The sequence below is a fragment of the Echiichthys vipera genome (assembly GCF_963691815.1).
Source record: "Echiichthys vipera genome assembly, chromosome: 5".
In the NCBI taxonomy this organism is placed as follows: Eukaryota; Metazoa; Chordata; class Actinopteri; order Perciformes; family Trachinidae; genus Echiichthys; species Echiichthys vipera.
The window spans coordinates 3,667,576-3,690,947 of NC_139830.1; the positions used below are offsets into that span (position 1 = coordinate 3,667,576).

General features: G+C 44.0%; 1 protein-coding gene across 1 annotated transcript in view; it reads right to left on the reverse strand.

The window, feature by feature from the left end:
* Window positions 1–376: 376 nt before the first annotated feature.
* Window positions 377–23,372, reverse strand: part of LOC310946852 (calpain-9-like) — a 30,628-nt gene continuing 7,632 nt past the window's right edge. The window contains exons 5-20 of the mRNA XM_083913423.1: window positions 22,436–22,607; window positions 22,186–22,257; window positions 20,956–21,047; window positions 19,961–20,035; window positions 14,004–14,164; window positions 12,333–12,481; window positions 11,109–11,317; window positions 10,955–10,997; window positions 9,232–9,306; window positions 9,020–9,080; window positions 8,605–8,669; window positions 6,104–6,172; window positions 5,352–5,430; window positions 3,634–3,750; window positions 1,557–1,615; window positions 377–795 (exon numbers count right to left, since the gene is read on the reverse strand). Of these exons, the coding sequence (XP_083769549.1) occupies window positions 769–795; window positions 1,557–1,615; window positions 3,634–3,750; window positions 5,352–5,430; window positions 6,104–6,172; window positions 8,605–8,669; window positions 9,020–9,080; window positions 9,232–9,306; window positions 10,955–10,997; window positions 11,109–11,317; window positions 12,333–12,481; window positions 14,004–14,164; window positions 19,961–20,035; window positions 20,956–21,047; window positions 22,186–22,257; window positions 22,436–22,607 (1,525 nt within the window). The 3' untranslated portion in view covers window positions 377–768. The remainder of the gene's footprint in view (window positions 796–1,556; window positions 1,616–3,633; window positions 3,751–5,351; window positions 5,431–6,103; window positions 6,173–8,604; window positions 8,670–9,019; window positions 9,081–9,231; window positions 9,307–10,954; window positions 10,998–11,108; window positions 11,318–12,332; window positions 12,482–14,003; window positions 14,165–19,960; window positions 20,036–20,955; window positions 21,048–22,185; window positions 22,258–22,435; window positions 22,608–23,372) is intronic.

Here is a 23,372-nt window from a genome sequence, read left to right on the forward strand (position 1 = left end):
TCCAGCTGGGAGGAGGCCTCAGGGAAGACTCAGGACCAGGTGGAGAGATTAGATCTCCACACTGGCCTGGGAACGCCTCAGGATCCCCCAGTTAGAGCTGGTTAATGTGGCCCGGGAAAGGGAAGTTTGGGGTCCCCTGTTAAAGCTGCTGCCCCCGCGACCCGACCCCGGGTAAGAGGCTGAAGAGATGAGTATTCGAAAGTGTGAAGCAGTTTGAACGTTTAGCCGTAAAAAGTACATTTACCTCTGAGGTAGAGGAGCACAAATATAAAGCTGCATTAAATGAAAACACTGTTATAAAGTACGAGCGTCGTTCAGACACCAGACGACTTGTATACTTACACGTACAGCACAGACGACACAACACATGTGTTTTAAGAACCTTTTAAGCAAATGAACATATTACATACATACAAAAACACTAAGTCAGCATATACTCATACATACAGGACATATTGCCAAGTATACATATATATATATATATATATATCTGAAGTAAAGAACTTTATATGAGGCAGTAATGCAACACGGAAAGATGTCACTGAAGAGTTTTAAAGGTGTCCTCCCTGTAACTGTTCGACTGCACGATGACGACATACAGGAGGATATAAAAACAGCAGGTGAAGGCTTAGTTTGCAACGTTTCTATCATTGAAATGTTCTGTGAATCTACTGTGACGCGTGACGCAACATAAACACGTTAAAAACCTGCGTGGATTCAGAAGAGAGCAGGAAAAAGATCCAGAAGAATCCGTCTGAGTGGACCGGGTCAGTTGTACATGGTCATGTGGAGCCACTGGAACCAATCAGAGAACAGGAAACATTTAGGTGAAATGAATAATAATATCACAATTCACAATATTACACAACTGTTCGGGCGTGAGGCGGGGTCCACCCTGGACAGGACACCAGTCTATCACAGGACACATAGAGACGCACAGAGACAGACAACCATTCACACCTACGGGTGATTTAGAGTCATCAATGAACCCAACACCTGCACGTCTTTGGACTGTGGGAGGAAACCGGAGAACCCGGAGAAAACCCACGCAGACACGGGGAGAACATGCAAACTCCACACAGAAGGGCCCCAGCCGGGATTCGAACCAGGAACCCTCTCGCTATGAAGGCGACAGTGCTAACCACCGAATAGATTTAATTGAGTTTGTTCACGGAGAACAAAATCGCTGCACAGACGTTCAACCAGACGGAAAGAGATGAGGATCAACAGCTGGATAAGAAGAGAAGACACTGAAGGTTTGTCTAGTCGGCATTTTTGGTTATTGTATTGTTATCGTTTGGTTATTAATCACCATGTAATTTGATTATCGCTGAATCATTTTGAGTGTTTTCTTAAATAAAAAAAGCTCTTAAATGAATATGTTCTGGTTCCTTTCCTTCTCTGTGACTTTAACATGAATCTGTTTTAGTTTTAGGACTAAACGAGACATTAGAGGAGGACGTTTTCTGGACCATCACTCATCTATTAAAGGAGAAAAAGAGCGACAGATGAAGAGGATATACAGATATAATACAGATATAAATCCACGCTCATACCTGTTTGTAGCTGACAGTGATGCTTCCCATTCCCACCATGTCGAACGCTTGAAACTTGTCTGCAAACGAGGACAAACACAACAAACAGATGAGGAACACTTGGACTCTTACGGCAAATATTTCCATTTTGTGCTCCCGCCTGTAGATCAGGTGTGTAGAGTTTACCGTCAGGACGTCTGGCATTCGTTTTTAGGAGACTCAATTAATGTCTTATTATGTTAAGTTTCCCTCAATGTTAGTTTTGACTAATAGAGTTTACGGTTGTAGTTGAGATTTCTTGTTTAAGTTCTTGTTTTATCTTTAAAATAAGATCGGAGGTCTGACATAAGCTAACCATGAGTTAGGAGCTGCTTCTGTAACATGAAGAGAGCGTTTGTGTTTTTCCTACGACAACAGAACCGGGGGAGGGGGAGGGGCTAATATTCAGAGGAAGAAGTGTCAGATTTATGAGATTAAAAGTGGCAAATCTACGAGATAATTCAACAGGGAGTGTAAAACAAAACACTGGAGGTGTAAAAACAAAACTCTATTTTTCTGACTTTTAATCTCGTAAATCTGCAACTTTTTTCTCGTAGATTTGCTACTTTTAATCTCATAAATCCGCGACTTTTTTCCTGTAAATTTATTACTTTTAATCTCATAAATCTGAGACTTTTTCTCATAGATTTGCTACGTTTAATCTCATAAATCCGCGACTTTTTCACGTAGATTTGCTACTTTTAATCTCATGAATCTGTCTTTTTTCTCGTGAATTTGCTTCTTTTAATCTCAGAAATCTGCAACTTTTTCTCGTAGATTTGCTACTTTTAATCTCATAAATCTGCAACTTTTTTCTTGTAGATTTGCTACTTTTAATCTCATAAATCTGCAACTTTTTTCTCGTAGATTTGCTACTTTTAATCTCATAAATCTGCAACTTTTTCTCATAGATTTGATACTTTTAATCTCATTAATCTGCAACTTTTTTCTTGTAGATTTGCTACGTTTAATCTCATAAATCTGCGACTTTATCTTGTGGATTTGCTACTTTTAATCTCATAAATCTGCATTTTTTTCTCTAGATTTGCTACTTTTAATCTCACAAATCTGCAACTTTTTTCTAGTAGATTTGAAACTTTTAATCTCATAAATCTGTCTTTTTTTCTTGTAATTTTCTTCTTTTAATCTCATAAATCTGCGACTTTTTCTTGTAGATTTGCGACTTTTAATCTCATAAATCTGCGACTTTTTCTTGTAGATTTGCTACTTTTAATCTCATAAATCTGCAACTTTTTCCCCGTAGATTTGCTACTTTTAATCTCATAAATCTGCAACTTTTTCCCCGTAGATTTGCTACTTTTAATCTCATAAATCTGCATTTTTTTTCTCTAGATTTGCTACTTTTAATCTCATAAATCTGCATTTTTTTCTTGTGGATTTGCTACTTTTAATCTCATAAATCTGAGACTTTTTCTCGTAGATTTGCTACTTTTAATTTTATAAATCTGCAACTTTTTCTCTAGATTTGCTAGTTTTAATCTCATAAATCTGCAACTTTTTTCTAGTAGATTTGAAACTTTTAATCTCGTAAATCCGCAATTTTTTTCTCGTAGATTTGCTACTTTTAATCTCACAAATCTGCAACTTTTTTTCCTGTAAATTTGTTACTTTTAATCTCATAAATCTGAGACTTTTTCTTGTAGATTTGCTACGTTTAATCTCATAAATCCTAATACACTATTGTACTTTCCTGTATCTATAAATTAAAATATACAAACATGATGTAATAAAAACAGTAAAGCTCTCAGACATTTAAAAGACGTTGAAACCAGACTTTGAAATATTTTCCCAGCTGCTTAAAATACGTTTAGAAGCTTCCCCCGTCCACAGCCGTACATGTCTAATCTTTAGTCTGTGCGTCTGTCTGCTCCTCTGAATCTAAATCTACTGTAGGTAACACACTGACTCTGGATAAACACATCATACAACCACACTTCAACACATCAGAGCTAATCCCTTTAAGTGCTTTAAACATGTTACTGTCTCTATAGTTGGTGTCTAGATCCAGCTCCAGTCTCTCCCCAGCTCCCTCCCTTACGTATCATGGTCTCCAGCTTCATCAGCAGGTACAGGAAGCCGGGGTAAGTGATGGTCAGGTCCGGCTCCGTGTATCTCAGTCCAACCAGCTGCATTATCAAATCATCCACCATGATGCCTGGAGCAGACACACAAACCCAGGTCACAATGCATCACTTGGTATTCAACAGGTGCAGCGCATAAATATATGTTTATTCTTAAGCCTGTGAATGTTCTCATGTGTCCAGGTCGTCGTTGTCCTCAAAGCAATTTCAGTCAAAAACAACTGGACTTGGTTATTTGTCTAGGAAGACGTTTCACCTCTCATCCAAGAGGCTTCATCCGTTCATGTACGCATCTGACCAGGCTGGGACTGGACCAGGACCAGGACCAGGACCAGGACCAGGACCAGGCTGGGACTGGACCAGGACCAGGCTGGGACTGGTCCAACTAACTGTTGTGGAGATCCAGGTATTTAACCTCTCACAAGGCCGATGATGTCACTGGAACCCTTTGTGCTCCAAGTGCCAACGACCGTCGTTAGAGTGACAGTCCTTGGTGGGAAGTAGGTTTGGACTTGGTTAGTGCTGGTCCTGGTCCTGGTCCAGTTGTTGGTGGAAGTAGATTTGGACTTTGTTAGTGCTCTATTGAGTCTGAACGACAGTCGTCGGAGTCACAGGAGGACGTGTGTGAACAGTTGTTCTTTGAGCTTAGATTGTTGAATGTAGGGATGAAAGGGCAGCACTGTAAACTGGAGATAAGTGGTGTCTCAGACCTCCTCCTCTGTTAGCGATGGTTGAGGCTGACTTCACACCAACGACTGTCACTCAAACGATCAACGGTCGTTGGCACTTGGAGCACAAAGGGTTCCAGTGACATCATCGACCTTGAAAGGTTCAATACCTGGATCTCACACCAGTTAGTTGGACCAGTCCCAGCCTGGTCCTGGTCCTGGTCCAGTCCCTGCCTGGTCCTGGTCCTGGTCCTGGTCCAGTCCCAGCCTGGTCAGATGCGTACATGAACTGATGACGCCTCTTGGATGAGAGGTGAAACGTCTTCCTGACAAATAACCAAGTCCAGTTGCTTTTGATTGAAACTGCTTTGAGGACATGTTTAATCTTATTTCCTTCTGTGAGACGAGGAAACATCACATATGTACAAGCATGTTACTATAATAACAATATTGGTGTTGATGCGTGCAGAGGTGGGTCAATTTTGAACCGTTCTATATACTCAATTTGTATTAATTTGACCCTTAGCAATAAAGGATTTAAGAAACTCATATTTCTATGTAAAATGTCAAACTAATGTAATGGAGAAAAACGCACAATACATGCCTCTGAAATGTAGTTAAGTTAAGTGCAAGTAATAAAGTAGCATGAAATGTAAATAGTGAAGTAAAGTAGATCAAGTATAGTACTTTGCACCCCTGTGTTCAGGTTTATCAGACTGTTGTCAGAGTGTTTGTGCTCACAAATGATCTGAATGACTTAAGAAAGGAGGGACTTAGGGCGCCGCGGGGACAAAGACCTGATTATTTCAGGGTTAAAACATTTCAAAATAAAGTGCTCCGACAAATGAAAGGGGAGGATACTCTTTGAACGATGTTCCGAAGCAGAGAAGAAGAGGGAGAGAGAGGTGGTTTGGCTCCCTCTGCTGGTGTCAGATACAAACCCAGACAAATCTATGTCTTTATTTCTTTATGCACGTGTGTGTGTGTGTGTGTGTGGTCGGTCCTACCTGCTGCCTTCAGGGCCGGGGCCACCTCTTGATACTCCAGACGCTGCGTTTTGTTCTTGTCAAACACCAGGAAGATATCCTGAGGAGGCATTCAACACAACTCACTGAGAAACTGCACAAACTGTCGTCATAATGTTTATTTCTGCAAAACTCTCGTTCTTCTAAACTGAGCCTGAAGACTTTTCTGTTCGTCTTCCATGAAATAGAAATGCTACTTGCTCTTGTATTCCACTTTATTCTACATGATCTTGTTTTGTTTCCTTTCTTCTTTAATTGAATTGCTCTTTCATGTTTTCTGTGAAGCACTTTGAACGGCCTTGGTGCAATCGGACTTGCAGCATCGTTCATTCTTTCTACACTTCCAAACACAGGAGTCTGCTTCAGACGTAGTGGCCTGCGCGGCGTGCTGCAGCGTCTGTGCTGCAGCGCCTGTGTTTCAGCGCCTGTGTTTCAGCGTCTGTGCTGCAGCGTCTGTGCTGCAGCGTCTGTGCTGCAGCGTCTGTGCTGATCCTGAAGCGACACAGTTCAACAGGAGGTGTAAAACACAATTTTCTGACTTTTAATCTCATAAATCTGTGACTTTCTTCTCGTGGATTTGCTACTTTTTCATCCCTAATTCGCCGCTGTACGATCTAAAGGACATTTAATTGTGTTTTTATTGTGAATCACTTTGTTTCAGAAAGGTGCTATTTAAATAAATATTATATTTGCACGTGACCGTGTTGTTCCACAGTGTTGTTCTCGCTCCTCACCGTCCACCTCCTGATCTTGTTCCACAGACTCTGGAACTCGGTCCAGTCGAGTCGAGCGATGCCTTGGCACTGAAGGAAACACGGGGGTCAAGGAAACAACACGGACAAACAACCGACACCATCTGAGACACTGAGCTATTGTCCCACAATGCAATGCATAAAGAAACTACTGTATAACAGCTGCAACAAGTGCAAAGGTAGAGGAAGATCTTAGGAAACAAAGAGAAGGACAGAAGCTTCTCAAAGTGTGCAGTTTGAAAATACGACGTTTTCTTGTTACAAACTGCTGAAACAGTTTAATGATTAGTGTGAAGTGTGAACTGCAAACGTGAAACAGGAAAGATTATAACTAACACCTTGAAGACCATCCAGGAGTCAGCCAGTGTCGCTGAAAGGAGCAGTCGTCGGTTGTGGCTGAAGAGAAAGGAGAGCGTTTGGGCTGCCAGGTGGCCGCAGGGTGCCCCCAGTGTGACACACGCCCAGGTCTGATCAGCCTGTGGTGGGCCGGCCACGGAGGAGGGCGTCTTGTGAGGAAAGGCCGAAACGCCCTAAGAGACCGTGGTACACAACCGATGTGTTGGACTGGAGGCACCAGGCGGTCAACTCCCAAATCTCTCAATCCAACGCCACTCAGAGAACATCTCCATCATTATGACTGAGCTGAGCATCATGGGATAGAAACACCACGTCCTAGCAAAGAATCCAGCTGAGCACTTTGATTTATTATAAATACCTGCAGAGACAGACTCTGACAATAACATGAAGTACATAATTAAGACCTATGTGGCCCGGGAAAGGGAAGTTTGGGGTCCCCTGCTAAAGCTGCTGCCCCCGCGACCCGACCCCGGATAAGAGGCTGAAGATGAAATGAGATGATTCAGACCTGATTTAAGTGACGTATTCGCTGCTGGATGTTTTTTCATAGTTTTTAGATTTTAGCATCAAGCTTAAAACACTCCCACCTGACTCCTCTTAGTGATCCAGTTAGAGTTGTTATAAAAACAATATATTGACACCATGAGACAGTTATGAGAGAGTGAAGGAGAGCGATATCACCCTGTGGGTCGTCTGTTGTCACTGTTATCCTCGTGCCTGAATCTGTTTTCTTAATGTTTTGTAGAGAAGTGAGCATGTGAAAAACACTATACAGAGGTTTTTAAATGTCAATATGTCAGAGGTAAAGGCTTTTATACACTGTAGGAATTTTTTTTTCCGCTGTAAGACAGAGCAGAAAGAGCCTGGATAGCTCAGTCGGTAGAGCATCAGACTTTTAATCTGAGGGTCCAGGGTTCAAGTCCCTGTTCAGGCGATATGAGTTTTAACTGCAGAAGCTTAAATCTGAGTTTAAGTCCATGCTACACACAATGCACAACAAACTAATGCTCACAGTGAACACTTTCTACAGCTAGTAGTAGCAAGAAGACTTGACAACGCGTCAACCTGTTAGCTTTTCCTTTTTAGACCTTCATCAACTCTGTTAAATTTGCAGATGTGAGAAGCTTTGTATATTTCCTTTGTCCAGTGCATTACGGGACAGTGGTGTAGTACTCTCCCGTCTCTAAATGTTTGTATTAGTACTACGCGGCAGTGCTGTGTTCCCCGTGTCATTTTACATTTTACAGTTTTCTAAACAATGACAATATCTCACTGGTTCCGCTGGTGTTGTTTGTTTTGTTCGACGGAGAGTTCCTGTTCAGGCGACAGGAAGTTTATATTTCCCATGATTCAATATAGATAAACGTAATATCTCGACCGATATGAGGATGACTGCTGCCGCAAAATAAAAGAAAAATGACCACGTGGCTTTTGAAGTCGTGCAGAAATTGTGTAATTGTATGCAGTTAAAGTTCAAACGTCTTCCTTTGGCTTTGAGGGTAACGACGACCTGGACAAGTGATTCCGGAAAACACAGGATGAGATGTTGTTATCCTTGTGCAAGCACATACAATTAGCTGGTGGACTTATCGGTGAATGGTGGATGACTTGAAGGAGCATTGAATTTACGGGACGCATCATCAGTAGTGTTCCCCTGGATCGTGGGGTGTTTCGGCCATTTACACTATACACCCTCCCCAGAGGCGGCCAGCCACGGGACGGCCAGCCACGGGACGGCCAGCCACGGGACGGCCAGACACGGGGTGATCAGCCCTGAGCTTGCGTCCCAAGCGAGAACATTCACAGGCCTAGTTAAAGTTGAGTTTCAGCTGCTATATTAATTTCCTGTTATAACTATTTTCTCTGAGCATTTTAAAACTCCTGCCGCCTGAACAGGGACTTGAACCCTGAACCGTCAGGTTAAAAGCCTGATGCATGGAAACGCGACCAAGTCAACAATCTTCTTAAAAAGACACTGAGCTGCATAACTTTAACTTGATCACTTAGAACACAGGTTTATGTACCGATCTTACTTCTGATCACGTGTGTGTTCCGGGTCTAACAGATGGAGAATGACAAACACATTGAATACACATCATGTCAATAACATTACTCTCCAAGGATACATCCATGAGGACCACCAGACTCTTGCAGTGCTCCAGAGACAAGTACTTCTCACTGCCGGCCAACACTGAACACAACAAGTCAGATCATCGGTGGACATTTGAACACAACATGAACACGAACAGTTATCAAGAGAGAAGTTTAGAGTGTTTCCAGGGTTGTACACTGCAGGTTGGAGTGTGTATGTCGAGGCTATGGTGGTCGGTAAACCCCATAACAGACACATTGTACACAATGACAGGCTTCATGTTAATAGGGCACTGTGATTATCAAGACAACTTAAAAATGACACTTCTAGATACTAAACATCAAAAGAGCTAACCACAAAATGCTGTTGAAAGAAACAAGACTGAACAAGTGAGGAGCAGAGAGAGAGAGAGAGAGAGAGAGAGAGAGAGAGAGAGAGCGAGCACTGACCTCCTCCCTGCATGGCCTCAGTCAGCAGGCTGTAGAGGTGCACTGGTTTGCAGAAGCCTTTCTGATGACACAAAGCAGGAACACAGTGAAACACACGACGTTAAGAGTCAGAGACGAGTTCCTCCTCTTCTTTCAAAGCCTGTAGTTTAAACCAGTAAACCTTTGAAACAGGCTAAAGTTCAGACTTCTCTGCAGACGTGAGTAAACCTCACCTTGTTGCAGTGCTTCAGGTACAGTTGCTTGGTGGCTTTAAGCGAAGGAAGAGCTTTCAGGTGAGGAAATGAGACCTGTAGGAAGAAGATAACAGGCACAGACTTGACTGTTACAAACACGTGCTGACTGGACGACTGCTTAGACACACACTGAGCTCCATCGGTTGCATTTAGACTCGAGATGCATGCACTGTGCTGTCACTGGAGCTGAATTGTGTTTCCACTGTCTGACAGCGCGGTGTCAGCCTGGACTCTTCTCCTGTTTCTCTATGAACTCCCAGGTTTGACACTTTCCACGTGCCTAAATCTGTTTTCCTAATGTCTTGTAGAGAAGTGAGCATGTGAAAAACACTATATAGAGGGTTTTAAACGTCAATATGTCAGAAGAAAAAGCTTATTAAACACTATAGGAGAGCAATAGCACACTGAATTATTTTTTCTCACTGTAAGACAGGGCAGACAGAGCCTGGATAGCTCAGTCGGTAGAGCATCAGACTTTTAATCTGAGGGTCCAGGGTTCAAGTCCCTATTCAGGCGATAAGAGTTTTAACAATGATAAAATACTGTACTTCAGAAGCTTATACCTGAGTTTAAGTCCATGCTACACACAATGCACAACAAACTGATGCTCACAGTGAACACTTTCTGCAGCTGGTAGTAACAAGAAGACTTGAAAACACGTCAACCCGTTAGCTTTTCTTTTTTAGACCTGTTTTATTTTGCAGATGTGAGAAGCTTTGTATATTTCCTTTGTTCAGTGCATTATGGGACAGTGGTGTACTACTCTCCGGTCTTTAAGTCGTAAGTGCTATTTCATGTTTGTATTCCTACTACGCGGCAGTGCTGCATGGGTTTTCTCCGGGCTCTCCGGTTTCCTCCCACAGTCCAAAGACGTGCAGGTGTTCGGTTCATTGATGACTCTAAATCACCCGTAGGTGTGAATGGTTGTCTGTCTCTGTTCGTCTCTATGTGTCCTGTGATAGACTGGCGTCCTGTCCAGGGTGGACCCCGCCTCACGCCCGATGTCAGCTGGGATCGGCTCCAGCCCCTCCGCGACCCCGACAGGGACAAGCGGTTGAAGATGAATGAATAGCTTATTAAGGTTTACATATAGTTCTATGATATAAATGAAATTATAGAATCTAAAACTTCTTATCATGTCAAATTAAAGTCCACCGACACTATTTTCCTCTGATTTTATTTTTTTTGGGGGGGGGTTTATCCACTGTTAGCGTACGGACATCGCGGGTCAGCAACTCAAGATTAGCCACCCGCAGTGAAAGGCGCTGGGCCGTAGACGTAGGATGTGACGCATATTTTAGTTTCACTTAATATTTTTTAAAAATCACTCTGAACTCTAAGAGAACAGGTGTTCCCTTTGAAAGGCTGTCTACTGTGTAAAACAAACAAACATGTTATTTATTTCCATTTTAGATTTTGGCAAAGCTACAGGGAGCCACTGAAAAGGGGCTGAAGAGCCGAATGCGGCCCAAGAGCTGCAGGTTGCAGACCCCTGGTCTATAGAGTTAATTCACAACAAAGTTCCGCTAACATATTCTGAGTTTACCTCATTTCCAGCGTGAACACACTCCACCTCCCTCAGCATTACTGAGACTCTCACATTATAACTCTGCTAACCTTTATCTGCAACACTATGGATTTAGTCTGAGCCCAAAGGGCGTCACCGGGTGAATATCCATTTATTCAGTGACTCGTCTCCTACCTCTGAAACTGAAGAGCTGTCCTGTGACGGTTTGTGAGCCAGACTGAGAGAGAAAGAGAAAAGAAAACATATGAATCATAACATTAATAATCAGTTCAAATCACTAAATGATAGCTTATTTATCCTTTATCCTCCATCAACAGACTGAACTCACATGGCAGCGTTGCCCTGCTCCGTCAGCACGCGGAGGAGGAAGTCTCCCTGCTGGTTGGGCTCTGCGGTTGAAGGGATGATGATGTAGCGACCTGGTGGAAGGGAGGCGCGGAGGACGATCTCTCGGTGCGAGGAGTACTGGGGGCTGCAGCAGATCGGGCGGACCGCACTCAAGTCCTCAGGCGACAGGTATGTATTCTTAGGATGGGCCTGGAGGGACAATGTGTGTACAGTTTATACAAACTTCACTTCCTGCTCCTTCAGATTAGAAGTCTCATGCTCTATTACCTGAGCTCTGATACTTCCCCCCCACGTTCACTTCTCTACAGTGGTGGAAGAAGTATTCAGGTTTTTTTTACTCAAGTAATTGTATCAATTTGAGATACTTCATACAGTTTAACCCTCTGGTCATGAGCATGGATGGATTACTGAACGGCCTGCTGGGCACAGGCCCAGGGGACCATAAAGTAAGGGGTCCTGACTCCACCAAATGATCACAAAGAGATGCTAAATGACCAAAAGTATACATAAAATGACCAGAAAGAGACAAAAAATTACTGTAGGAATGCAAAACGACCATGCAAAGTGACTAAAAATAGATGCAAAACCAGCACAAAAAGATGCAAAATGACTAAAAAAGATGCAAAACCACCACAAAAAGATGCAAAATGACTAAAAATAGATGCAAAACCACCACAAAAAGATGCAAAATGACTAAAAATAGATGCAATACCACCACAAAAAGATGCAAAATGACCACAAATAGATGCAAAACCACCACAAAAAGATGCAAAATGACTAAAAATAGATGCAATACCACCACAAAAAGATGCAAAATGACCACAAATAGATGCAAAACCACCACAAAATGATGCAAAATGACAAAAAATAGATGCAAAACCACCACAAAAAGATGCAAAATGACTAAAAATAGATGCAAATCACCCCAAAATGATGCAAAATGACTAAAAACAGATGCAAAACCACCACAAAAAGATGCAAAATGACTAAAAACAGATGCAAAACCACCACAAAAAGATGCAAAATGACTAAAAATAGATGCAAAACCAGCACAAAAAGATGCAAAATGACTAAAAATAGATGCAAAACCACCACAAAAGATGCAAAATGACTAAAAATAGATGCAAATCACCCCAAAAAGATGCAAAATGACTAAAAACAGATGCAAAACCACCACAAAAAGATGCAAAGTGTGTGCGTGTACCTTGTAGATATGCAGGGCTATATTCAGGTTAATGCCCCGACGTCTCTGGTGTTTCTGCATCAGAGCCAAAATGAAGGAGCAGGTCGTCTCTGTGCCGCTGTCCGCCTTCGACAGGGTGAAGTAGAACTGAGGGTTCTGCCAGAAAAAGCCTGGAAACACACACACACACACACACACACACACACACACACACACAGACTCCATTGAAAAAAACGGTTACCTTGTGTTTTATGTAAGTTTGTGTACCTATGTTTTTATTTTACAAATAAATAAAATGTTAATCACAAAACAAACAAGAACAGTCATTTAACCTCACAGAACACACGTTCCCGGTCTACTGCTGCAATAAACTAGCGAACAGATGGAGGCAGCGGTGGACCAGCCAGTCCCGTGTGCTGTGAGGTTAAATCCCTGTTTTTATGAATGGAGTCTTGTGGCTTAGACGAGAGCACAGCTTACGGCTTCAGTGTGAGCTTAAAGAGTGCTGTTTGCGCTATTTTATGTCTCATTTTAACTTTTCTTTTGAGACATATTTAATCGCATTGGGCGACACGGTGATGTGGTGGTCAGCACTGTCACCTCACAACGAGAGGGTTAGTGGTTCGAATCCCGGCTGGGGCACTTCTGTGTGGAGTTTGCGTGTTCTCCCCGTGTCTGCGTGGGTTTTCCCCGGGTTCTCCGGTTTCCTCCCACAGTCTAAAGACGTGCAGGTGTTGGGTTCATTGATGACTCTAAATCACCCGTAGGTGTGAATGGTTGTCTGTCTCTGTTCGTCTCTATGTGTCCTGTGATAGACTGGCGTCCTGTCCAGGGTGGACCCCGCCTCACGCCCGATGTCAGCTGGGATCGGCTTCAGCAACCCCGCGACCCCGACAGGGACAAGCAGTTGAAGGTGAATGAATGAATGAATGAATGGCATTGCTAGAAGGAACCCTAAGAAACAATGACAAACCTGAAACAAATGTTCCTGTGCCAAGTCTTTTGTCAAATGTGGCGTAAACTGAGCTGTCACTCATTTTGGTGGCGTGGTGCGACTCAATAAACTCCGACCACACCTACACACACAGAGGGCTGCAGAGGACACACCCTGCACCGCGGCAGCACTTTGTTTCTGTTATGAAAGACGGAGTAAACTTGTCTCAACCTGATGTGTTGAACAACTAATTCTCATGAAGAAAGGATCATCAGCACTGTACAAACAGACAGCACACACTTGCATCCACCTCCTTCACACAAGATACAACAGACTTGTGCAAGCTGTGGCTCAAATGAAACGTTTTTTTGTAATAAAGGTCGATAAACACATTGGTGTTATCCTGATAGACTCCACTCCGCTCCACTAAACACAGATGGAGTCTTTTAATCCACGCCGCAAACGGGAGCAGAGCTGAAACTAGAATCACCACCTTGTGTTTGACACGGTCCAAAGCGTGGCGTTATGATGACATTAGCACCACGCAGGCAGTGTTAACAGGGTTTAAAGATGAGGAAGATAGAGAGAAAGCTGTAGCAATAAACAGTTGCAACTAGGCAGGAAGCGATGAAGAGACAGAGTCGACGCGGCATCGATTAAATCTAACCAATTCCTGTCTCTAGCTTCCTACTCAAATACATCTCTTCAGTTTAAGTACCATACACCACACAAAACTCATGTATCCTCACGTGTCTTACCACTTCCAGCCGAGCCCCCGGCTGAGACAAACGGCACCCAGTTCCCATGATGCATCTCGTAGCTCCACGGCAGCATGCCGGACGCCGGGTCGCCGAAATTCTCAGTCAGGTGACACAACTCCATGGTCTCGAAGTTCTGCCGGAAGTCTGACACCGACATCCTGAAGGAGAGAGACACCGGTGAGCTGACGTATTCAGAGGGGACCTGGATTAAACGTGATACAATCAAGTCTCCACTCCAGACGCGTGTTAAAGCATCGAAAACACTACACCGCTATGGGTACGGATATATTTTTGAACATGGATTTTTCACAAATAGGAAGTAAAAAAGAGATGAAGGTGGAAGCACATCTGCTGTTTCTCCCTCGGTGAGAAACTCTGCATCTGACCTCGTCCCGCCCTCCGCTAATGCTCGTTCTCGTCCTATCGCGTGTACCTACACTTAGAATGTCAGGGCGACACGCTGGTGTGGTGGTTGGCACTGTCGCCTCACAGCGAGAGGGTTCTCAGATGTGTTCAGGTGCATCAGAGGAATGATGTATATCCAAGAACTAATATGCAAAATATAACTTCCATCACTATAGATATTCCCTGTTTTCCCTCTGATTCGGACCTGAATATAAGGATTTTACGTGTTCACACTCTGTTCTCTAACGATTATTTAGTGCAATTAGAAAATTGCATCTCTTATAGTGTGAGAAATAACCAAAGATTGACCTAACTTTTTTTGTAACTCTTTATTTATCTATGATGTAAATCCCTGTATGTTGATTAACAGTCAAGCTGTGAATGAGTGCTGGGGGTGATTGTGGATAGGAGTCACAGGGGGTTTGCAAATGGTGACATTTGGGGGGGTCGTAAACACTGATAACATCCACTGGGGTCATGAACATTGGGTAGTGTGTTTTTGTTACTTTGATGTCCTTGTGTTTGTAAGATGCTTTGATGTGAGTGTATATCTGCTGAAGAAATTTGGAGAGAGGCAGAGATCATTTGAGACCTGGTTGGGTAGCATCTCTCCTGTATGCATGCAGTATTTAGTAAAGACATGATTTGAGAAACACTGAGGACTCCAGAGAATTTCTTTCACAATAGTCTGCATGTGTGCCCTGTATACTATAAATAATAACAAGCAGCCTGGAGTAACACTGAGTAATGAGATGCAGTAAAACATCAGTACAGGCACAGATCAAAAAGATGTTCATCTCATCTCATCGTCAGCCTCTTATCCGGGGTCGGGTCGCGGGGGCAGCAGCTTTAGCAGGGGACCCCAAACTTCCTTTCCCGGGCCACATTAACCAGCTCTAACTGGGGGATCCTGAGGCGTTCCCAGGCCAGTGTGGAGATCTAATCTCTCCACCTGGTCCTGGGTCTTCCCCGAGGCCTCCTCCCAGCTGGACGTGCCTGGAACACCTCCCTAGGGAGGCGCCCAGGGTTCATCCTTACCAGATGATCCTGAACCACCTCAACTGGCTCCTTTCAACGCAAAGGAGCAGCGGCTCTACTCCGAGTTCCTCACGGATGCTGAACTTCTCACCCTCATAATGATGTTTGTGGATGTTTTTAATTTGGTTTTAAATACAATATAAGAAACATATGTTAATTCTAATAATTTAATCAAAATCAGAAATCAAAACAGTAAAAACTAATGAGGTTTTGTTGTTTTTTTATTTCCCTTTATGATGCACACACCTGATTATTGATTGATAAAGACCAAAGTATAATAACAGTCATATCACACTGACAGCACGGCGAAATACAACAATTATACATTTATAAAAGTCAATTCACATGACTTCACATATGATAAAAAATAAAATCATTTGATTTAAAACAAAACATCAGTACGACACAACGTGAAATAATGAAGTAAAATATATAAAAATAAAAACACCTTAGACTAAACTAATGTTAAAAATGTTAAAAATGTTAAAAACAATGTGACAGAACAGAGCAGCCCCCTCCTGTGGGTCAGGCTGCTGTGATCTCTATAATCACAGATATACACAACACAACAAACACAAAGAATGTATTATATATACAATATAATGTGCTATGATATAATATAATTTGATAAAATATAATATATAGGTATTAAAAAATAGACTAAAATATTCTTCAACCACTTTGAAGACGCTGTAGAGATGACGGGGGACTGTTGAGAGATGGAAACTCCTCCAGCGAGCTCTCGTTCCTCCCCTACAACACTTTGTACCTCGGGGAAGACCCAGGACCAGGTGGAGAGATTAGATCTCCACACTGGCCTGGGAACGCCTCAGGATCCCCCAGTTAGAGCTGGTTAATGTGGCCCGGGAAAGGGAAGTTTGGGGTCCCCTGCTAAAGCTGCTGCCCCCGAGACCTGACCCCGGATAAGAGGCTGAAGATGAGATGAGATAATATATAACTAAAAGGGCATCTGAACCCTGTCATGATCAAAGGATGACCTAACCTTCCAAACGTGCTTTCCTCAGTATTATTGTTCTCTATTAAAGTCGCAGTCGCCAACATTTGTTTGATCGCATTCGCCGACTCTCTGCTCCGATAGAACGACATAAATCATCTGGTTTTAGAAAACTCCAGCCTGTTGAGTGTTTACAAAACTCCACCGCGCCCGTATCATCCTGTCCACTCAGCGCAGTTCACAGGTCGTGCACACGCCACAGACCCCCTCTCACGTATGTTACAATATCACAGGTACACGCTAGGTTATACGCTAAATTATGTTAGCAGTTGCTATCTGTGAGTGAGTTAGCCAGCCTACCTCCGTGTAGCGTGTACTCCATGCCGTTTATTAATGAGATATGAGACGGGCGCGTTCACAGGAATCTGGTGCACGCGCACTGACGAGCACTCGATGGGAGGGAACGGAGCAGCTCAGAGGTGGAGGTGGAGGGGGAGGGGCGTGAGAGTTGTAAACATTCAAAATTGGCTTAGTCAACTCGATCTGCCAGACTTGCCGACTGCAGCTTTAATATAATTAGAATTGTTGGGTATTTTTATATCCTTTCCTTTGTTACCACAACCTACTTTTTATTTAGTTCTCATCTGTCTTGCCCAGAGTTGTGCTGCATTCATGTGGTGTTGTAAGAATCAGACAAATGAGTTCTCGACTGGGAAAGTTCAAACTCTCTCTGTGATGTTTTTGGCCCAGAGGTTCACAGCGACTACAACGACACAGAGCATCAGCAGCAGAACACTGAGCACTGAGCATCTCACTATGTAGAAGGTGGAGGGACCTTTAAAGGGCTCTCTGTACTTAAGAGCCGTTCTGGTCGTTGACACACACTGGTCATATGAGTCAGTAACTGCACACCAGTACTCCCCTGTGTCTGCCAGTGAGACATTAGAGATAACCAGGCTCCCATTAGATTTATACCAGTTCAATCTGCTCAGATCAGACCATACATAAACTGTTTCTCCTTCTGTTCGGTTCGATTTTATGAACCAATCGTGTGACTGACCCTGATCAAAATCTCTGCATCTGAGAGTGACGTCGTCTCCTTCTGTGAAGAGCTCTACAGCAGGTGGGGCAAATTTAGGACAAACAGCCAGAAAATGATATTGTACTCTGTTAGATTCTTCACAGATGTAATAACCTGTGTGATTTAATGTTAGTGATGAAAACACCAGCGAGTAGTTTTGGTCCACAGTCACAGTCTGGTTTTGTTGTTCAAGGTCAGTGAAGGATCCTGTTTCCCAATCATACTTCTTCCATTGTGGGGGCTGGTCGTCAGTGACATCAGCAGCGGTGCACGGAAAAACAGCCGTCTCTTCCACTGAACGGTAGATTGCCTCTAATGGTAGACTTAACTCTACAGGTCGACTGCTAACACACCGCTGTTGGTTCATCACCAGACAGGTGTATTTGGTAAAGGCTGTTGCTTTGATGTTGGATACACGAAGAGCTGATGAGTTTGTCTCCACTTGGTATCTTCCTCTAACTTCGTCCATCACTGACGTCGTATTGTCCCAAAAAACTCTGGTCCACATTTCTTTAGATCTTAAATCAGCCTTCAGCCACTGGACTTCCACACTGTCAGCAGCTCTGAAACATGGCAGGTCCGCTGTTCCTCCAAGGGTTGAGTAAATTATTTCTGTCTCACCTACTGAACTACAAACAGTAATAGTAATGTTTTTCTCATGAGTCACGTTGCCCTCAGTCCAACACTCCTCTTGGTACAGGCCGGAGTCTGAATGGGTCAGGTCGTGAATCGTGTAAGAAGAAATATCCGGCGTGCTGACAAGTCGTCGTTTCAAGTCTACAGGTACTGTGGAGTTCTGGGACCAGAGGTCAGAGGTGTTCCACAGGACAAGCTTCTCCGCACCAACAAATCTGGAGATCAGGCAGGAGTTGGCCGCCTTCGGGAGGCTGAAGGTGTAAGAGTCCCCCTCCTCTTTGATGGTGATGAGTTGTTCTGCATGAATGTTGTTGATGAGAGCAAACAGCAGGAAGGAGAGCTCTGCGACTGCAGCCATTCTGCTCTGAGGTCTCCTTGTGAGTGTCCACAAACACTGACACCACTCCCCTCATAAGCTCTGTGTCGACCCTCGTCAGCAGCTCCTCCTTTGTGACTTCTTAATCTCATCATCATAGGAAACTTTGAAGCGTCAGGCTCTCTATCAAGTCATCTATGTTCTCTGGACGTGTCTAAAACCACTGAGGCTGTCGTGTCTTCAAACACAGATGATTGAGAGATTTGAGGAAACCACCAGTGAAAAGTGTGTTAGTGCGTGAAACATCACCATAATGTGTGTATGTATCTACATCTGTGATGGTGGAGGGAGAAAGATCACCATAAATCAATATAATAAATATAAAAACATGAAAAAGTGAGGCAGTAAAGACGATGACTTTAGTGTGAAGCTTATCGGATTTTCACATTAAATGTCACGTTTCCAGTTAATCAGATTAAAAATGTTGAAGTCTTGTTTCCTGTAAGAACCAACGTGACGGTTCTTTTTATCGTAGTGTATCACAGACTGAGTATTAAGCTCTGCTGCTGCCTGGAGTGGACAGAAAAAGTGGCTCTTGTTGAATTTCCCACATAGATCACATTAAAGGAGCACTCTGGATTTGTTTACAACACAGTAGGGGGATTTCCTTTTAGTCCTGAGGATGAGTCAAGCTTCTGGAGCCTACATTTCCCACAATGCAACTGAAGCTGCCCAGGATACATTAGAGAACTGCACAGGAGAGGAATATGAAAACTCCTCTCTAGTTTAAAAATGTGCTCGGATCAAGTCTCTAAAGACAATGTCAGACATTTTTGATGACAGACACAGACTAAAAATACTTTTCTGAGTGGAGGGGAACTTTATACATTCATTCATTCATTCATCTTCAACCGCTTGCCCCTGTCGGGGTCGCGGGGGGGCTGGAGCCGATCCCAGCTGACATCGGGCGTGAGGCGGGGTCCACCCTGGACAGGACGCCAGTCTATCACAGGACACATAGAGACGAACAGAGACAGACAACCATTCACACCTACGGGTGATTTAGAGTCATCAATGAACCGAACACCTGCACGTCTTTGGACTGTGGGAGGAAACGGAGAACCCGGAGAAAACCCACGCAGACACGGGGACAACATGCAAACTCACACAGAAGGGCCCCAGCTGGGATTTGAACCTGGAACCTTCTCGCTGTGAGACGACAGTGCTAACCACTAAACAAATTATAAATAATAATGAACTGCATTTGGCTGCTGTGGATCAACTGAACCAACATGTTAAGAGAGTCAGTGAGCGGCAGCTGTGTTTATGTTGCCGTCTATCACAATGCCACGCCGCCTGCCTTTTCTTTTATAAAAAAGCATGTGTGCATGCAACGTCGTGTATGAGCCGACTCGTTGTGGTTCTTGTTGTGTTTGGAGGCTCACGAGTGTTTTGTTTGGTGTTTGCAGAAGGCGTACATCAGGAGTCAGCGTCAGCGGCGAGGTACGTCACTGAGAACTCACCAGAACTCCCCGTCCTCCCGTCGAACTCTGCCCAGTCTTTTCTGCTCCTCGACGCTCACAGAGTTCCACTCCGGACTGCACACACACACACACAGAGAGAGAGAGAGAGAGAGAGAGAGAGAGAGAGAGAGAGAGAGAGAGAGAGAGAGAGAGAGAGAGAGAGAGAGAGAGAGAGAGAGAGAGAGAGAGAGAGAGAGAGAGAGAGAGAGAGAGAGAGAGAGAGAGAGAGAGAGAGAGAGAGAGAGAGAGAGAGAGAGATGGAGACTTTTAGGGCGTACTCACACTGTCCTTCTGGCCCGGGCCAAAACCGGTTTTTCAGCTAAAGCCTAGTACCTTTAAGCAGTGTGAGTGCACCCGTTCAGCGCACAACTGCGGCCAGCTGGCCGTCCACGGCCCGCTTGAAAGAGGTGTACGAGCACGAGCACGAGCCCTACGGCAGTAGCGTTATGTCCGCCTGTTCGGACATGTAAATGGAAGGACGGACCATGCGCGGACATTTAACAACAATGGCGGTGAAAGGTTCACGTTGGTGTGATGCGGAGGTGGAGTGTTTACTGCAGATTTGGTCGATGAAAAGATTCAAAAACAGTCGACAAGACGCACAAAAACTCTGAGGTCTGTGGAAAGATTTGTAAACAAAGCGACGCATCGCCATGACGTCATCAATGCGTGTGACGTGTTACGGCGTGATGACGTATAGGCAGCAAGAAGCATTCTCCGAGGCCCAGGTAGTGTGAGTACAAACGGGGCTGGGGCGCGGGGGGAGAGGGAGGGGGGACAACTACCCTAAAGCACGGGTCGCGGTACGGAAGGACAGTGTGAGTACGCCCTTAGATTCATGCCCAAAATAAAACGTGTTTTTCTGAATGTTACCACTGTGTCTGGAGACGGTGTTCGTGAAGAATGTCATCGATAATGATCTTGCAGTTTGACTCCTTCATGAATACATTTTCACTCCAAAGTTATGAAACTAACTGAAAATGATGTGTACCGACCCTTTCAGGTCGCTCCAGGGCCCCTCCCACTCTGTGTTGCCCCAGGGGTTGAGGATTCGCACCAAATGCTCGGTGCCGCGTGCCGTCTGCACCTGGCAGAGAAAGAACCAGAAAGAAAAAGGGGAGAGCGGTGTGAAGAACAGGTCCTGAGGGATGTCTGAGAGTCCTGCATTTAGTCTCACATTTTAGGATCTGAGCCTCAGTGGAGACAGTTTTCAGGTCCTCTCTGAAATGAACATCTGCATCTTTTACTGCAGCTTCACATGGACATTCACTAACATGCCCGAAGAATGCTGCTGCCAAGATTGTTTTTATTTATAAGAGTATAAAGAGTGTTTTTATGTGAAGCAATACAAACTGGTGGATATTGTGTCCATAAAACCTCTGGCAGTGAGAGTAAATACACAAACGAAGAAGAGCGGTGGGATTCATAATAATGCAGCGTCTCTACGGTCTCTCCCTGCTCCCTACCTGCTCCCTACCTGCTCCCTACCTGCTCCCTACCTGCTCCCTCCCTGTCAAGGTATTGGCTAATGCAGGTAGACTGACGTACTGTGTGACCAATCAAAGCTACTTGAGAACAAACTTGAGAAAGGTTGGTTCACTGCGCTTTGTGTGCTGCTAATCTAGCAGCTATTGTTGTAGAGTTTTAAACTTGTTCTCAGGACAAATAAAGGTATGTGTATTTACTGGCTTCCCATTCATTATCTATGTAAACAGCAGTGCGATGCATTCTGGGGGTGCAGCTGAGGCTACAATGCAAATCATGGGCCTCCAGCACGACTTGCCGCCTCTCAAAACTCCTGAAAATCTTTTAAACAAACTGTTTATTATCTCAAATGAAGGAGGATTCAGCAACCCTGTGGCTGATTTCTTGGCCAAAATGTGAACTGTGCAGAGAAACTGTGAACTTCTTTGCGTAATATAAGAGTTTCCAAATGTTTCCAAACCAGGCGCCATGTTGGCCCGGTTTGAGACCTGGGAGCAGGCGGCCCACGAGTGAAAGCGTTCGTCCATTCAGGCGCAGCCATCAGGGTTATAAAAGTAGTGTGTTCTTTGTTTATCAGTTTAAAGAGAAACTAGAAAAACTGCTAGTGGCAGCAGGAACCACAACTCGGTTACACTGAGAAACACAGAGGCTTCTACGGTGGAAACAGGCTGAATCAGCATTGTGTGAACTTGTTTATCAGACGTTCATTTATATAGAAAAGTCCCAAACTCTTTGTTTACCTTCTCCACTGCAGTCAGAGAGTACGCATGTTTGAACATGATCCCCAGGTGATTCCCTTTCCCCAAAGGACCCTGGAGGAGGAAAAAAACATCCACCCACAGTCAGGACAGAAGCAAAACCACAGTTACACACATGTGACTCATCAGGTAATCCTTCAATGGGAACATGTTGTGCTTAAGTGTTTCCCAGCAGGTCTGGGAGATTTAAACTTGACCTAACAGGTCAGGTTCTCCTCCTCCGTCACCGTACCTGGAGGTTGGCGCAGTTGATGAGCGCTCCTTTAGCCAGCAGGTGTCCAAGGAAGGTGGGCAGGTCTCTGGGCAGTGAGGCGACTTTTAAAACCTCGGTCACCCCGCCTGTCATATCCACCATGGCCTCATGAGGCAAGCCCATGTCCAGAGCCCTGTAGCCACCTTTCACCCTGGGACAAAAGACACAGAGAGGACGGAAACATCAGACAGATTCCAGCTGTAGTGAGTCTGCCCCAGTATTGAGGGTTTACTTCCCTGTGTGTTTGTCTGATGCTTTGTAAGATTACAGAGGAAAAATGTAGGTAAAGATGTCACATGTCCAACACTGCACAGTTTCCTTGAATGCCTGTAGAAGAGTTGTAATTCAAATTAAGGAAAAAGCAAGTTAAGCTCCGTGAAGTCTGAGAACAGACAGCGACGCACCGAGACCGAGCAGCTGGTTGTTAAAAGTGATGGAAATGTGTCCGAAGGCAGATCCATACACGCAGAGATATGTGGAAGGTTTTTAATTACAGACAAGCAAGGTGTAAACTACTACTGATAATCAGACACGAGCTCCCCTTAAAACATATTACTGATGATGATTCATGCATGAGGGTGATTCCTCACTACCAGCATGCATGCTATTCATGAAGCGTGATAGTGCAATAATGTTGTTTTGTTCGGTACACAGATGGACAGCAATCTGATGGATTTTCTTCCTAAAGTTTATCCTGAGGCCGTCACCAGAGAAGCGTCATAGGCTTATTACATTGAAAATGACTGATCCCCTTGTGAGAGTATTTATTCTCGCTATGCTAATGCTGATTTTGATATTTCTTGTGTACAAGTGAATATTTTAGGCCATATAGTTAGCTAAAAGTGATGGATAAACATTCAAATAAGTAGTCAAAATCAATGGGTAAGTGGAAGAAATAGATAGCTTAAAGAATAAA